At 33.6% G+C, this 17,272-nt stretch overlaps 2 protein-coding genes across 3 annotated transcripts; one reads left to right on the plus strand and one right to left on the minus strand.

Moving 5' to 3' along the window:
- Nucleotides 1-13: 13 nt before the first annotated feature.
- LOC131596106 (rust resistance kinase Lr10-like) lies at nt 14-11,095 on the minus strand. Of its 2 annotated transcripts, none has more exons than XM_058868666.1 (4): nt 10,243-11,095; nt 2,943-2,975; nt 1,632-1,655; nt 14-1,251 (listed from the first exon to the last, which is right to left on the minus strand). In XM_058868666.1, the coding sequence occupies exons 1-4, from the start codon at nt 10,520-10,522 to the stop codon at nt 14-16; spliced, it is 1,575 nt and encodes a 524-aa protein (XP_058724649.1). In that variant the 5' UTR covers nt 10,523-11,095. The 2 variants fall into 2 exon arrangements, with proteins under 2 accessions (XP_058724649.1, XP_058724650.1); XM_058868667.1 differs by having other exon boundaries at nt 14-1,265; nt 10,243-10,438.
- A 301-nt stretch (nt 11,096-11,396) lies between these two features.
- LOC131596103 (rust resistance kinase Lr10-like) lies at nt 11,397-13,671 on the plus strand. Its single transcript, XM_058868664.1, has 2 exons — nt 11,397-12,327; nt 12,404-13,671. The coding sequence occupies exons 1-2, from the start codon at nt 11,586-11,588 to the stop codon at nt 13,495-13,497; spliced, it is 1,836 nt and encodes a 611-aa protein (XP_058724647.1). The 5' UTR covers nt 11,397-11,585; the 3' UTR covers nt 13,498-13,671.
- The last annotated feature ends 3,601 nt before the right edge of the window (nt 13,672-17,272 follow it).

Here is a 17,272-nt window from a genome sequence, read left to right on the forward strand (position 1 = left end):
ATGTTTCCTTTTTTTACACATTAACAGCTTCTATTTCCACATCATCATCATAAGAACTACTTGTGTAATCACTTGACATTGTTTGGTCCAAGTTGCTTCTTTGATCGTTTTCAATGGTTTCATTGGGATAAAGAAGTGGTTTTGGAGGCATGTTAAGACTTTTAACATCTCCTTCGAGCATCTCCACGACTTTGTTCATGGAAGGACGATCATCTGGTTTCAATTGTATGCACCAGAATGCAACTATGACCATCTTCTTTATCATTTTCTTTTCCTCTTCAGTGGTATCTTCCATTTCTATGTCTTGCTCTTTTTCAACTTGATCATAAATCCATAAAGGAAAGTAAAGTTGGCTGGAATGTTCTGCATGGACATTTAGGTTTTTTCTTTTACTTGCCATTTCCATCAAAAGCATCCCAAAGCTGTAAACATCGGCCTTATAAGACACTCCTCCAATATTTTTGTAGAACAATTCTGGAGCCATATATCCGATTGTTCCTCTAGCTGCTGTCATTGTGATGATGCTATTCTCTGCCGGATATAACTTAGCCAATCCAAAGTCAGAGACTTTTGGGATGAAGTTCTCATCAAGAAGAATGTTGTGAGGTTTGATATCAAAATGCAAAATCTTCATTTCACATCCATGGTGGAGATAAGCAATCCCACGAGCTACTCCAACTGATATGTCAAAAATTTGACTATAGCTTATATTTTTACTCCCTTCTTTAGAGAAAATAAATTTATCAAGAGATCCATTAGACATGAAATCGTAAACAAGAGCACGTTTTGATCCCTCTGCACAAAATCCAATTAATTGCACCACATTCAAATGATGTATCCTTCCGATGGTTGCTACTTCACTAATAAAGTCATGTCCATTACCTTTAGACTCACGCAACATCTTGATTGCCACACAAGGTCCACTACGAAGATTTCCCTTAAACACAGTGCCAAAACCTCCTTCACCTAACTTGTCTTTGAAACCTCTAACCATTTTCTTAATTTCTTTGTATGAATATCCTATGGGATTGAGGTTGTTTTGTTGCTGTAGATATACTTCAATATATTCAAACATTGACAAATGCCTTTTCTTCCATTTGTATATCAAGAAAGCAATAAATAAAGTCATCCCAAAGAGAAATCTAGCCACTAAAAATGATGGAAGAATATAGTGTCCTGTGGACAGTCCTGCAGTATACTCGGAAAAACCTTCATATCTTTCGTTTCGTCCTTTTATTATTTCAAATAAACCTGTAGCACAATACCTAAAAAAATATTAGATAGCAAAACAAAGTAGCCACATAATATTTAGTCACACAAAAACTGACAAACATCAAACAGATATTTATAGTATGTATTTGCCACAGTGGTAAAAAAAAAAAACTAATTTTAAGTAAATTGATTATGTAAAATTGATTTTAATTAAAAGTAAATTCAACATTCTTATTAATTTTGGAAAATAATTTAATATGACAATTTTTGTGTGATGAATGGAGTATTTTATTAGTTTAAGTTTAGGTTTTTGTAAACTGAAATTATATAAAAATGTTTATTTTATTTTGTATAATAATTTTTAGGAAAAACAAATCAAGACGTTTAACATTTTTCGCAGCTGAGTGGCAAAAACTCACCTATCCAGATAGCTTTGATAAAATCTGCAACAAAAGTTAAGTCAAGTGAGCAAATAAGAATGACAATAAGAATATACATTGAAATTTGTTAGAATAATTAAAGTCACTTCAAAAGAATTATTTAAAATTCAATTAGATAAAAAAATTTGATGTGTGAGACAAAGAACAACGCCAACTAAAATATTTGGTCTTATGTAATAATAACTCTCAATGTAATAAGACATCAATTTAATTTGGTAGATAAAGTAAAGACAATAAACACAATAACTTGTTTACCCAGTTAGATCAAACAATTTATTATGGAGGAGAGAGTCGCTCTCCAATTCACTATACGTCCAAAAATTATTACAAAATATTACAAATGAGTTATAAGAAAATAGTCACCCAAGTTTCCAAAAATAAGCTCTATTTTCTACATAATTGTTTCTCAATCTCTCAAACTCTCTATATATGGATAATCACATAGTGTTTATAAGTGCTCTCAGTCCCATTAGATACCTCCAAAAAATTTCCTAAGAGTGTGTTTGGATGAAGCATTTTAATGAGGTAATGTAATGTTTTGAGGGAATTTAAAATGATTTCCATTAAATTTATAGTTTGGATACAAAAATGAAGAATTGTTAAAATGATGAAAATTTATGGAGTATTTTATCTAAGTTAAATTTAATCATTTTAAAATGACACCAAAAGCCAAAGAATTTGAAATTTCTCTCATATTTCATAGAATATATTTGTTACTATTATTCTTCAAATTTTGCAAATTGGTCCTCATATTTTTTAAAATTATAAATTTGACCCTAATTTTTTTTTTTTAAATTGCAAATTGGTCCTTACTAATTTTTAACTAGCTTCCTAATTTATAGCTAGTATAGTTACTCTCACATTAAACTGCTATTAGACATTGAGAGTAATAGACACATGTAGGAGTGTTCAGGAAGTTTAGTTCAACATAAAGCATAACCCTTTTGATTTATTTACTTTAAAATCACATTTTCAAAAAACGCTTAGCTATTTATAAATAAATAAAAAATCACAGAGATGCTTATCTAAGGGTGTGTTTCCTTCAAGATTAAAAAAAATAATCTTAGAGATATGATAATAACATATTTTCATGTTTAATTCAAATTTTAAAAAATTAACTATTTATTTTCAATAATTTTATTTAGAAGAGATTCTTTTATTTTTATTCTAAGACCAAAAGGGTGAGAATAATAATCATAAAAATATCATTTTAAAAAAAAGCAGATAAAGAAAAGCATTCTCCAAATAGGTAAAGAAAAGCAGATAAATAACATTTAATAGAGTTCTTACCTTTGGTGTAGAAACTCAGCTGGGGCCATATCCCTGAACCATCCAAAAATAGAAGAAATTGTCACATTATTTGAACCAAACATTATAGTTTTTTTTTTTTAAAATTGTACACTATATTAAATACTTGCCTCAATGCAATAAATTTATTTTCTGATTGGGCGGATATAACCAACCGATCTCTTAAATTGGATTTTAAAAGGCGTTGTTACAGTTCCAAACCAATTTTTATTTTTTATTTTTAAACATTAGATGAATTATAGGTGCTTCTCCAAGAAATTATAAGGTCTTCACTTGAAGATTTTGTGGTAAAGAACAGGGCATTCGATGGAGTTTAACGTATGGTGACTTTGTGATGTTCTTATTGATTTTATAGTTATTAAAATTTGTGACTAGCATATTACTTTTCATGTTACTTATAATAATTCAAATTATAGAATTTGTGTTATTTATGAATAGAGCTTAGAATTTGTGTTCTTTATGAATAGAGCTTTGGAAAAACTTAAGTGACGAAATTCAAATGATAGTTATTAGGCAAAATATATTTTTGGTCCCTTAACTATACCTCAAGGTCCATTCTGATCTCTTATCTTTAAAAAGTGTCAAAGTGGTTCTTTAATTGTTCAAAAAGGATCACGGTCATTCGCGTGGCATGTGAGGTCACCATGAGCAGGTCAGGCCAGCCTCCGGATTTGAAGAAGTAAGTCTTGTACTCGCTTTCACTTCACTTCAATTCATTATTACAATTTTTCTTAACTTTTCAATTTCTTCTTCACTTGATTGACATTAAATATGATTTTTTTGTTGTGTTTATTTTGGCAGATACATGGACAAACAGCTTCAAAGTAACTATCTTTCTTCTATTTATGAATATCTTCTTTCTTTCTTGTTAAATTGGATTTTCATACTTCATGTGTATAACAAAGATTTTGTGAATTTTGCTTTTTCCTGTGGGTTAAATTAAACATGCTTTATAATTCGATGAAGGGTTATATTAAAATGAGCTTTATTATCTTGCAGTCAAGTTGAATGTGAATCGTATGATTGTTGGCACTCTTCATGGCTTTGACCAATTTATGAATTTGGTTGTGGAAAATACTGTGGAGGTTAATGGAAATGAGAAAGTGGTAGCTACAGCTTATGCTCCTAGAATGAAAGAAAGAATTTAGACAATAAAACTAAATCATTGTATAAGATATACAAATAAGTGTATAGTGGTGTAGTGGTTTGATATGTTGTCAAGCAACAAAGTGTGCTTGTGTTCGAATACTGGCTATAACAATTTTTTTTTAGAAATTTTCTGGTGTTTGAAAAAATTGGACGGATGACCTCACATGCCACGCGTATGATCAAGTGCCACATCAGGTGCCACCCAAGCAAAAGTTGCGGTGTTTGAAAAATTTGGACGGAAAGGACTATTTAAAGATAAGGGACCAGAATGGGCATTGGGGTATAGTTAAAGGACCAAAAAGGGTATTTTGCCTAGTTATTATATGTATAGGAAACTTCAACATTATTCTTGGTTCACATGAATATAAGGGTAATAGTTCTTCGTCCCAAATTTATTCATATGATTCTCAAACTTGGAGTGATGCCTATCATCTCATTCATTTGCAGACAAGATGCTCTTTCTTCACTTGGTCTAATAAAATAAAAGGTAATACTTTTAATGAAAAACTACTTGATAGAGAAATTTGCCATCATTATTGAATTGACAATTAGACTTCCACCACTTGTTTCACCTTCACTAAAAGTAGCTATGCTCACTTTCGTCTTATGCTTGATTATAAATTGTGAGATATTGGATCAAACTCTAGTATGGTCGAAGGGTAGCTTCTTGGTTCTATAATTCGACAGGTTCAAAGCATGTAGCCGAAGTTTGTTCTCATGTTGTAGTTGAAGTATGCTAGGATTATTAGCGTGTTGAATCGATTCTGTTTGTTATGCCCAATTGTTTAAGTTAGATTGTTCTCTAGGTTAACTTGTGTAATGAGCCTGTGTGAAAAGCCCATTAATTTAGTGTGTTAGTTTTCTTATAAATTGCATAATTGTCTCTCATCATTGCATAGTGCAAATCCTAATTAGGGTGAGAGAGGTTATTTGTTATTCTGTAACACTTGTAATCTTGTTTCAAAGAGAAAGTAAAGAATAGTAGTTTATAACCAATTCATTGTGTTCTTATTGCTTCCCTCTTTTCTACCCTTATGGGTTTCTTACAAATAAAGAAACTGATTATATTTTGTTATTCCAACATCGTTTTCACAACAAATTGGTGTGGTGAGCATGGAGAACATGTCGTCAACAAAGTATAAGATTGAAACGTTCACTAGAATGAATATTTTGGTCTATGGCGCTTGAAGATGAACTGGTTCAGCAGGGTTGATTAGAAGCGTTGAAGGGATTCACAGCCATGGAAGTTGCGTTAACAGAGAAGGAGAAATGAATACGATGGAGAAATCCCACAACACTATCTTATTGAGTACTGGTGATAAGATTCTTCGACAGTTTTCGAAAGAGACGACGACGTCGAGTTTGGGGTCGGCACTAGTAAGTTTGCACATGACAAAATCGTTGGTCAATTGCCTCTACGTGAAGCAAGCTCTGTATTCATTCAAGATTAGTGAAGACAAAGTCTTGGCTGAGCAGTTGAATATGTTAAACAAGCTAATTCTTGATCTTGAAAATATCGATGTCAAGATCAATGATGAATATTAAGCCCTGTTGTTGTTGTATGCTTTGCCAATATAACATGCTCACTTCAAAGAAACTCTATTGTATGGAAGTGAGTCTATGATCTTTGAAGAAGTTCAATCAGCCTTGTATTCTAAGGATTTGAACGAATGAAAGGATCACAAGCCATCTTCGACTAGCGAAGGCCTGTCGGTTAAGGAGAAAATCACAAAGAGAAATGACAAGTTTGAAAAGAAGAAGGGTAAATGTCAGTAGAAGTCTTATAGTGGTGATGCATCTGGAATTCGATGTTATAACTGTAAGAATGAGGGTCATACAAGAAAAGTATGCTCTGAACACCTGAAAGATCAAAGAGGTAAGGATAATGGAAAAACAACCATTGTTCAAGATGATTTTGACTCATTTGATGTTCTTGTGGTTTCAAGCAGTGACTTGAGTAAGGATTTGATTATTGATTTTGCCCTTGAAAATTTATGGGAGCTACTCAGCCATTGAAAATTATTTTGATAAAAGGTGGCATCATCTATGGCTAGAAATGGATTCACAACATGTTACCTTGACTTTCAAGCAACCTCACATTATTCCTTGGACTCTTCATAACATATGGATAAATGGTCTACTTTTTATTTCTCAATTGCATTTTAAAGTCACTCAAATTTTTAGAGAGGGGAATTATTATGATGATAAAATGGCCAACATTGATTTATTTATACGAGTTTCATTTGGTGTAATTGTTCTCTGTTAAGTGTCAAAATGTAGTTATTTTGTGTTTGTAAATAGTGGCACTTATCGATACTTTTGTTAATACCGTTTGAATAATTCCCCGTTTTTGTGTATATTTGTATCGTTTGTGTTTTGTTATGTTTTCATGTAAATATATACCGTTTGATAGTTTTGTTGTCTTTTTGTAGGTATTTATGCGTGTTCAATGCCCATGTCGTTATGATAGTTTATAATAACTTTTCTCTCATTCTCTCTCTCTCTCTCTCTCTCTCTCTCTCTCTCTCTTATTCTTCCTCATCATTCTTGAAAACCCTAATTTTTCCAATAGAGAAAAGACTAAATCTAGGAGTGAAAAATCTGCAACATGGAGGGAGGTCGCGTGGTCGGCGATCTGCGCCTAAGGAATACTAAATTTTCCTTGGATACGTGTATTAAGAGAGAGTAGTAACATTAAAAGTTGTAATGCTACAAAAAGAGCAAAAACAACTACAATTGAGAGGGACTTAATGACAATATTAATAGATATGAGACTACACATTAAGTGATATGCACTATATAATCCTACAAGACATTTATTTATTACATTTTTTTCATGTAGTATAGTGGTTGGAGTTCACCCTTTAAACCCACAAGCCTGCACATGATATTCCTGCGCAACTACCAACTAAGCTGACTTAATGAGACTTATTATATATTGTTGTCGAAGGGCGTCTTGTTTCTGATGGGCTGAGTGGGTTGATCTCTAAGGCTATTGGGTTGAACCTTCTTTTTGGTGTTAGGGTAGGGTCTTCGGACTTGATGGTCTGCCATATTTAGTATACAGACGACACAATTATCTTAGATGACACTATTGTATATAATCTTTAGACCATCAAGTCTATTCTCCATAGTTTTGAGCTAGCCTCAGGACTTCGCGTGAATTTTGCCAAAAGTTCCCCCACTGGTGAGAATCCCGACCAGGCCTTCTTAGATCTTGCTTGTAAGTTTCTCCACCGTAACTAGAAGTCCTTTCCTTTTAAGCACATTGGACTTTCGATTGGTGTTAATCCCTGCTCCACATGGGAACCCCTAGTTGATCTTATATCTAGTAGGCTCATGTCGTAGAAGCATAGGTATGTCTCTTTGGGTGGCAGAGTGATTCTTCTTAATTCTGTTATTAATGTTATCTCTATTTTCTTCCTTTCTTTTTTAAAGATGCGTCTTATGGTTTGGAATAAGATAATGAAGATCCATAGGAGGTTTCTATGAGGTGGGGTAAAAGGGGAATATAAAATTTCATGGGTCAAGTGGGTGGATGCTTGCAAACCTAAGAAGCTTGAGGGCCTTAGGGATCGTAACCTCCAGTTGGTTAATCTCTCCCTTTAAGGTAAGTGGAGGCGGCGTCTTATTTCCGGGGCTTATGGTTTTGGAGCGATATCCTTCTGGCCAGGTATAGGGCAGCCTCTATGTCCTCCATAATGGGAGAGAGAGTCGCAAACCTTCGTCTTGTTTTGTCTTGGTAGAGATGGGTATCCATTCTTGGTGGTAAAGCTAATGATGCTTTTGATTGGTTCAAGGATGGCCTCTCCCTGAAAGTTGGCTCTGGCTTTCTTACCTCATTTAGGGATGACTCCTAGAATGGGGGAACTCCGCTTCGGCTTAGATTCCATAGATTGCTTACGCTTACTGATCATCCGTTTATACATGTAGGGGAGGATGGTAGGTGGGATGTGGATAGTTGGATCTAGGACCTCAAGTGGTAGAGAACGTTTCTCTTTAACTATAAGGTGGCTCTCTATTTAGTGACCTTCAATTAGTGATTAGAAATTTTTGATCATCGTCTGATAGTGATGTTTAGTGACAACACCATTCGAGTGATGGTATTTTCTTGGTGTCCTCTTCTTATTCTAGTCTTCTCTCTAGTGAGTTTTTTTCTCAATCAACAGATTACACCCGTTGATTTAGTCACGCATTCCACTTGGGTTAGCTAGGCACCTTCTAAAGTCATAGTTTTCTCGTGGCAACTTCTTCAGGATCGTATCCCTACTAAAGATAACCTCTTAACAGAGGGATCCTTTTGACTTCGGGGACTATCTCTTACACCTTTTGCTCTATGATTGTTGAGTCCTCCTGTCATCTCTTCGTGACTTGTGAGGTTGCTTCCTTAGTGTAGTATATGATGTTTAGGTGATTAGGTTGGTCTGTTATTCTTCCTAGGGATGTTTGGACTCTTTTCCAGATGTTTTCTCATCTTTATGGAGGTCGTAGGACTAGAGGGGCTGTTTTGTTGATTTGACATGCCGTGATCTGGTCGATTTAGAAATCCAAGAATGACATTATTTTCTCTGGTTTTTCGGTGACACCAAAAGACGTGGAAGATATGAGTATTGCTTTGGCTTGGAATTGATTTCATGTACCTTCTCAGCTTGGTTTGAGAATCCTATACTGTTTATCAACTAATAGTGGGGTGAGTGGCTTCAGCCTCCTTTAGGATGTGTTCTTCCTGGTTTTTTGAGGATTTTTGTTTTACAGGTGTCCGTAGCTGGAGGGATCTAGCTCTATTTGGATTCTAGTTTCTCGATTGGCTCTCTTATGGTTGGCTTCTTTTGTGTTGTTGGCTTTTGTCTCGCTCGCTTTGTTGTATTTTTTGGTTGTTGTTGCCTTTGTTGTTTGGCTTGGTTTGACACTCCTTGTGTCATTTCTGTGCCATCTCTGTGACTTTTGACAATTAGTGCCTTTTTCATTTATTAATATATATTGTGTTTGCCTTTAAAAAAAAACTTATTGCATACTGTTAATTGATCAGAATTATGACTACACCAAAAAAGTTATTTTAGCGACTTCACTATACAAATGTTTTTATATAGTTTATAAAACGATATAAGAAATAATATTATATTGAATGGGCTTATCTCTCTCTCTCTCTATATGTATACATCTTTCTCTAGCTTATTATAAGTCTGATATTTGTAAAAAAAGAATTCAAAAAAATGATGTTTACAATTTTAATATTATATGAATTACTTTTGATCATTTTATTCTCTAATTTAAATTAAGCGATAAACTTTCAAAATGTTATTTTTATATTTTGATAATGGAAATCAATTGGATAAAATAACTATTCTATATCTTTATTTTATAGTTACATTTTATCATGTTTAAAATTAATATTGATCAGTGTTTTAGAGTGGGCACGATTAGGCTTGTAGTCGAGCAAGGTCCAGTACAACGTTAAGGCCCAATTGATCACCACTTCCTCGTGACCATTGGAAAACCCTAACTCACGTGTCCCACGTAGAGCACGTGGTCAACTGTGTAGCTGGGGATTCGGTATTCCCTTCCCGAACCCAACAGGCAGTCCACCTGGAATGAGAGTTACTTGCTAACTCTGCCCTACCAGACTACCACGTAGGATGCTAAGAGTTTCCTATTCTGTGCCTCCAATGATTCAGCCTAAATTAGGGGACTTTGGCCCAGCGCTGGAAGTTATAAATACCCTCTTTCATTAGAGGGTCAGATATTCATTAGTTCATATTCTCTCCCTCTTGTACTTGCGCTCATTTACTCTCTCTCACTTTAGCATCAGAGTACTTTGCAGGCATACCCCCTCTAGTTTTTGAAGTTTATCAAATTTGCAGGTCAGAACAATCCATTCTGATCAGGTACGATCAATTATTTTTATTAAATTAATTTAGTTGGCAGGCATTTTTTTATAGGATAGTGGGAATAGAATATCACTTTTATTTTCATTCAACATGTTCTTATTCCTGTAAATGGCAGTTTGTATTATTTCTAGGAAGGGATTTTCTATTTATTTTGTACTACTATATTAGAATTATTTTAATAAAGGTGAAGGTAGACATTTTTAGTGATAATAATGAAAAATCAAAATGAGTGGAGTAATATTTACCACAAAGACTGCTCGTATCTCCTCCCCAGAAATTTTCGCAGAAGCGATAGCATTGAAATTCCTCGGTGGTAGCGTTGAAGGAACAGTACTTTGAATATCCACAATGATTCTTACAAGCAAGATCCAACCAAGAAATCTGAAATCCATAGAGCAAGGCCTTGTGCATGACATCATAGGAAAGTATTTGATGGTTTCTTTGCAAACCGGGCCAAGAAGTTGGAGCCAGTAACTTGACATGACAACCAACTTGAAAATCTTGAGCAATTAAATCACCGGCCATGGCGTAAATATAGTAGCCTTTGTTGGAGTGCCAATTGATGCAGGAAGATGTATCAACATATTTAGGATTGTCTGTCACTTGATGGCTACAATTCAAGTAAACTATATGCTCAAAAAGAAGACCATAATTTTGTTTGGATCTGGGTAGTTTTCATAATTATCAGAGAAATTAGACCGAGACAAGAAATAGAGAGGAAGTGAAGAGCAGTTAGATTGTTGAACTCCAGGATCAACCAATCGGATTATGGAATTGCTGTAGTTGATGTACTTCACATGATATTTTGCAGAGTACAAGTTTAAAGTTGTTACATTATTTTCACATGATAGCTCATACCTGCTATCCCCGCAGTGATTTGAGTCATGTTTTAATCGAAAAGGGTAACTTATGTTTGATATTTTGCCACAAGATGAAGGTGGACAAGTGTGGCTCCTACCTCGCTGGAGTAGAAGGGTAAACGCCAACAACAATAGCAATAACTTTCTCATCCACAACATATTGGTTTTTTTGGTTGGAAACTTCTGTTTCTATGTTCAGATTTGCCGTGTGGATATAAGCCTATATATGTAGTATGCCAGAAACGCTGTTAACTTTAGATTTATTTTTAATAAATCCACGGACTACGTCAAACATTCAGGTCAAACAATCATTATTAAAAAATCACATTATATAAAATAAATCGACAGACTAGGTCAAACAATCAGTATTAAAAACGACAGAGTTAGTTTCCAGTCACTTTCCTTTGCTGAAAATCATTCTCGCTGGCAGTAGCATGATTTTTAGTTGGAAACTTGTGTTTCTATGTTCAGGTTTGGCGTGGATTGTTGGGATTTCTAATAATTAATATTGCAGTGACTTTGCTTACCTATAACTTTGGTACCTTTAGTTTATTAATTATTCTTTCACATGAATATAATATTTTAAGCAAACTAAAGTCGTCAAAGTCATACAAGAGGAAAATCACTGAGTCAATTAAATGGAGTATAAAATAAGTGGAGCGATGAGAGTTAGTTTCTTATCACTTTCTTTTGCTGAAAACAAGAAATCCTTTTAACATTTAATTTGGATGTCAGGAGCAGCACATAGTAGTTTGATGATGCTACTTCTACTGCTCATGCTCGCCGATAGCAGCAGCAGTACTGATGAGTGCAGAGAACCAACTTGTGGACCTAACCAACCGACTATTCAATTTCCTTTCCAACTTGTTGAAGAATCATCACAAGATCAATGTGTTAATCCTGAGTTTTGTCTATATTGTACTCAAAACAAGCAAACCATGCTTTTACTCCATACCACTTCCGGGCCAATTCAGTTCCCTGTTCTTGAAATTGATTATGAATTCAACTCCATTTTAATTTCGGACCCAGACAACTGCTTTCCAGAAAAGTTTCTGAAACTTAAACTTTACAATTCCTCATTTCTATCATACAAAACTTATTCATACTCAAGTACAATAGTTTTTTTCAATTGCTCTTCAGTTAAGAAGCGTTACTTGAGAAACCGAGATTCACAAGATATGATCAAATGTCCAATTTACATTTCTGAATCCTTCGACAGTGTCCTCGCACTGGACCTTGCAACGTGTATCAAGATATTCGAATTCAACACGTCGTCGATCATGGCATTTGACATGACGTTTGATCGGCTCAGTTTGAGTTGGCCCAAACAAACTTGTACGGAGTGCAAAGCGAAGGGACTGAGATGCAAATGGAAGAACAACGGCACCAAAGGCGAAACTGAATGTGTTGATTGCAAAAGCAAACGTAAAACAATTCAAATTCCAAGATCTCTTATATACACCGCTACAGGTTAGACTTGCTTTATGTCATTCTTTGTTGATTTATGTTGGAAGATAATTTTATTAGTTATAACATGTTTTTCTAGGTTCAATTCTTTTTGGGCTGTTTCTCATTGCACTGTTTAAGATATGTCTCTATTTTAAGAAGAAAGAAGAGGATCAAATTAGAGTTGACAAGTTCTTAGAGGATTACAGAGCACAAAAGCCAGCTAGATTTTCCTATGCTGATATAAAAAGAATTACGAACGGATTTAAGGAAAAACTCGGAGAAGGTGCCCACGGAACTGTGTTTAAAGGAAAACTCTCAACTGAGATTCTTGTGGCAGTGAAAATGCTCAATGGTACTCAAGGAGAAGGAAAAGAATTCATCAATGAAGTAGGAATTATGGGCAAAATCCACCACATCAACGTAGTCCGTTTGATTGGCTTTTGCGCTGATGGAATCCACCGTGCTCTTGTTTACAATTTGTTTGCAAATGGTTCACTACAAAGTTTCATATTTGCACCGGATAACAAAGATCATTTCATGGGATGGGAGAAGCTGCAACAAATAGGTCTTGGGATAGCCAAAGGTATTGAGTATCTTCATCAAGGTTGTAACCATCCAATCATTCACTTTGACATCAACCCTCACAATGTTTTACTAGATGACTCTTTTACTCCAAAGATTTCGGATTTTGGTCTCGCAAAATTATGTTCCAAGAATGTTAGTGCCGTGTCCATGACAGCGGCTAAAGGAACCTTTGGATACATGGCGCCTGAAGTTCTGTCAAGAAATTTTGGAAATGTGTCTCTAAAATCAGATATTTACAGTTACGGAATGTTGTTGTTAGAAATGGTTGGAGGAAGGAAGAATATAGATACGTCATCTGCGGAAAATTTCAATGTGTTGTACCCAGAATGGATACACAATTTATTGGAAGGAGATGTACATATTGATATTGGGAATGAAGTTGATTTTAAAATTGCAAAGAAACTTGCAATTGTTGGACTTTGGTGCATTCAATGGCAACCAATAAATCGTCCATCAATAAAAGCTGTTGTACAAATGTTGGAAACAAGCGATGATAGCCAGCTAATTGTACCTCCTAATCCTTTCCAGTCTACGACCTCAATGACCACTAATGAAAAAAGCACTTTGGCGAGAAGAACTTTTCAAATGGAAATAATTCAGGAATAAAGGAGCACAACCATTTATTAAGTCTCTTATCATAGAAAAGAACTGAGCATTTTAAATTTTAATTTGTAAAAATCTTGAAGTTATGTTTATTTGCGTAGTAGGCTTAAACATTATTGTGTGAAAGATAATTTCCATATCAATTTTATTTTTTCCAAATTGTCTCACTTCTCTTCCCTCAACATCAAATTTTTTTTTATTGATTCTCTCAACTTTTAGTGTCTCCTCATCTCTCGACTTTAATATTTTTTTTTCTAGTTTCTTTGATGCAATTTTAGTTTTCTCTATTTTTCTTCTAATTCTATACCTCACTTCACACGCACATCTACGCATGCGTGTGAGATATGAGACATATAATTAGAAGGAAAAAAAAAGCTTAATTGCAATTTTGGTCCCTCTATTATCCATTTTTTTTGGGTTTTGGTCCCCCTATTTTAAAATCCGGAATTTTAGTCCCTATATTTTAGTTTTTTGAGGATTTTGGCCCCCCGGCAAATTCGAAGGCAATTTTAAATGAAATGACGCTCTTAATGATGATGTGTCAGTGCCAGTTCAGCAGTAATCTGTTCAAAAAAGTTATTTTTATTTAAGATATATGTTGAACATGTCATTAATTTGAGTTTCATTTCATTAAAATTGGTCTTCGGATTTGTAGGGGGACCAAAATCCTCAAAAAACTAAAACAGAAGGACTAAAATTCCAGATTTTAAAATAGGGGGACCAAAACCCAAAAAAATGAATAATTGGGGGACTAAAATTGCAATTAAGCCAAAAAAAAAAAGAGTAAACTAAAATTGCGTCTAAGAAACATGAAAAGAATATGTTAAAGTTTAGTGATGGTGAGCAAGTAAACATTGAGAGCATCAATTAAATATTTTTTCATGTTGAGGTAAACTAAAATGGTTAAAAATTTTGCACACATAAATCTCTCTTTTAGTTAGGTAAATACTCTTCCTCCTAGTTAATTCAATGAATTTTTCAAACCCTTTCACCCCCCCCCATAAAAAATATTTAAAAAGATGCTCAATTTAAAAAACGGTATCAATGAGCTTTTGAAAAGATTGAAAAGTGTTGGATGTAATTTAAATTCAACATTTGCATTTGTATTTAATTTTTATTTGCATTTGAGTTTAATTTGGTTTATATTTGAATTTGGTTATGTGTATATAAACTGAAGTTGTATTCAGTTTGTTAGATTGATTACTCATTTTGTAACAGGATTGAGTTTGAGAACAAACGTTAGTTACTGATTTTTCTCGCTCTCTCTACAAATTTTCTTTCTTCTTCCTCTTGTGCATCAATGGAGGTGTAAACTCCAACAAATTGGTATTTAGAGCTCCGATTCTGATCTAGAGAAACATGAATGTTTGTGAGGTGTGATATTGATTTCATTCCTCAAATTCACACTGAATTAAAGATCAAAATCGGGGAGAATCATATTTCTTGAATCTTAGAGTTTGCGAAAATAGTGTTTGTGAATTTGAGTGATATGAGGAAGAAGGATCAGAAGAAATTGTTCTATTTTCATAAGTGTATGGATATGAAGGTTTTTGAGAAGATTACCAATGCAACGAAGGTGAAAGCTACATGGAATACACTTGTGTGGTGCTATAGTCTTGACGCATCAGTGAAGAACGTGAAGTTGTTGTCCCTATGCAAGAAATACGAGAATCTCAGCATGAAGAACAATGAGAAGGTACTATATGTCTATATTATATCTCCAAAGTGATTGTGATCACGATTGAGATGGAAGCTTGTGGAGAAACACTCCTTAAACAAGTAATCACTGAAAATGTACTAAGATCTCTTAATCCTCAGTTTGGTTATATAGTTGTATGGATATAACATTCTAAAGACACTAGTACCATGAGAATTGAAGAACTTCAGAGTAGTTTGTCGCCCTCGGTTTTTTATACCTCTCGTGGTGAGAGATACGAACTGACTCTTCTTTTGTTTGTGAATTTTGAAAATCAGAGAGTCGCCACCGACTTTTATTTTATCCAATTAAGGAAAGGTTTATAAAAGAAACAGAAAAAACCTTTAAGAGATTTTGGGTTCGGGGGTAGGTTATACAAAGGGAAGGTATTAGCACCCCTTTGTATCCATGGTTATCCATGGGCTCTTAATTGCTTAGCTCACTTGTCTTGAATCATTTGTCTTGCCTTGAAATGCTTGTATGTGGTTTTAAAATACCTTTGTAAATTGGCTTTGTAATGATCCTTGTGCGGATGTATACAAAGTGTTTTATCTTTCGAAAGATGTTTTGAAAAAAGAGCTTTAACTTCGTAATGATACTTGTTTGGATATATACCAAGTATTGTCTTTTTTGAAAGTTTTAGTTTGAAAAACAATGATATATGAGACATTTGTTTGTTTTGATTTGAGCAAGCAATTAGGAGATCTACCCTAAGTTTATAAGGTCTTTTCCTATTTCCTTTAGAAAATTCTCCTTTTACCGGATGTAAACAAAAGTTCAATTTTGCATTTGAAATAATAGAATTTGATTTTTTTAAAAGAGTATCAGAGGGATTACCCTAAGAGGTGCAAGTGTGATTGTGTTTTGATTCAGATATTTTTATCTTTGAAGTTAGTGACCTAGAGCTTCAGTTTTTTATCTTTGACATACACGCAGTTTTAAATGTATATGAATTAAAATGCGGAAAGTAAATCTACGCTATTACATCGATTGTGCGAGAAATGTAAACTACGCTATTTACATGATTTTGACAACCTATACACTTTATCTATGAATTTAAATTGCAATAAGATAAAAGAAATATTTTTGGATTTTTTGTATGGTTGATTTTAATTAGAATTAATGCATAATTAATTTAATTAAAATGAGAAAAAGGTAGAAATAAAATTTAAACTTAAAATTAAGTTTAAAATATGTTCATATTGCTTATAAATTAATTTTAAAATAAAACTAATTTTTTTTGGATTTTTTGAAGTTGTTTTGAAAATTTATTAAGCTAATTAACATATAATTATATAAACAATTATAAAAATAATTAAAACTTAAAGAGAAAAATATTTTAATATGTACAAAATTAGTCTATAATATATAAACTAAATTTAATAAAAAGAACAAATTTTTTCTGATTTTTTGATTGGTTGAAATAATTAAAAAGCAAATATATAAATATATACTAATTAATTAAACAAAATATTTTAATTATTAAGAAAAATGAAATATTTTTATGTCAAAAAATAATAGATTATTTTATAAAACAAAAAATATTTTTATTATATTTTTTTGATTTTTTAAACTATTGTAAATTAATTTTGCAAAGAAAACTAAATAAAATAAAAAAATATAATAATATGATCACGTGTGGTGGATGAGAGAGTCCATGGTATGGACTGGCGAAGCGTATGCGTTGGATGGAGTGATCAGATTGATCTGATGGACACGGACGCATGACACATGGCTTGTTCCTACGCTGCAAAACACAGAATCAGAAAATTTTAAAAAAATAAAAACGCGCGCGCTCTGGCCAACCAGAGGACGCCACGTCTTGTCTTCTTCATCAGAAATGCTCTTTTACACCGCTCATTTGCAGGTGGTGTAAAAAGCTTCAATCTATTACACCTGTAAAATAACGAATACAAGCAAAACGTAAAAGAAATTTGGCGCGAGGCTATGGTTCGATTCGTCTGGTTCATACGAATTCAATGAGACCACTTTGAACTTGTAATTTTGCCTAATTCGAGAAGCCCTAATTTTGAGATCAAGAACCCTAAAATGGTGGCTTCGTGTACAAGCACCCAAATCTCA

The sequence above is a fragment of the Vicia villosa genome, linkage group LG4, assembly GCF_029867415.1.
Source record: "Vicia villosa cultivar HV-30 ecotype Madison, WI linkage group LG4, Vvil1.0, whole genome shotgun sequence".
Taxonomy (NCBI): Eukaryota; Viridiplantae; Streptophyta; class Magnoliopsida; order Fabales; family Fabaceae; genus Vicia; species Vicia villosa.

What these genes read in the sequence shown, in the direction of transcription:
- LOC131596106 (XM_058868666.1), bottom strand. Translation starts at nt 10,522, where the DNA reads ATGGCCGGTGATTTAATTGCTCAAGATTTTCAAGTTGGTTGTCATGTC. An exon ending in GCTGAGTTTCTACACCAAAG is followed by an intron (nt 1,656 to 2,942) that starts GTAAGAACTCTA and finishes CTTTTGTTGCAG; the next exon opens with ATTTTATCAAAGCTATCTGG. An exon ending in TATCAAAGCTATCTGGATAG is followed by an intron (nt 1,252 to 1,631) that starts GTGAGTTTTTGC and finishes ATTGTGCTACAG; the next exon opens with GTTTATTTGAAATAATAAAA.
- LOC131596103 (XM_058868664.1), top strand. Translation starts at nt 11,586, where the DNA reads ATGTCAGGAGCAGCACATAGTAGTTTGATGATGCTACTTCTACTGCTC. An exon ending in TCTTATATACACCGCTACAG is followed by an intron (nt 12,328 to 12,403) that starts GTTAGACTTGCT and finishes ATGTTTTTCTAG; the next exon opens with GTTCAATTCTTTTTGGGCTG.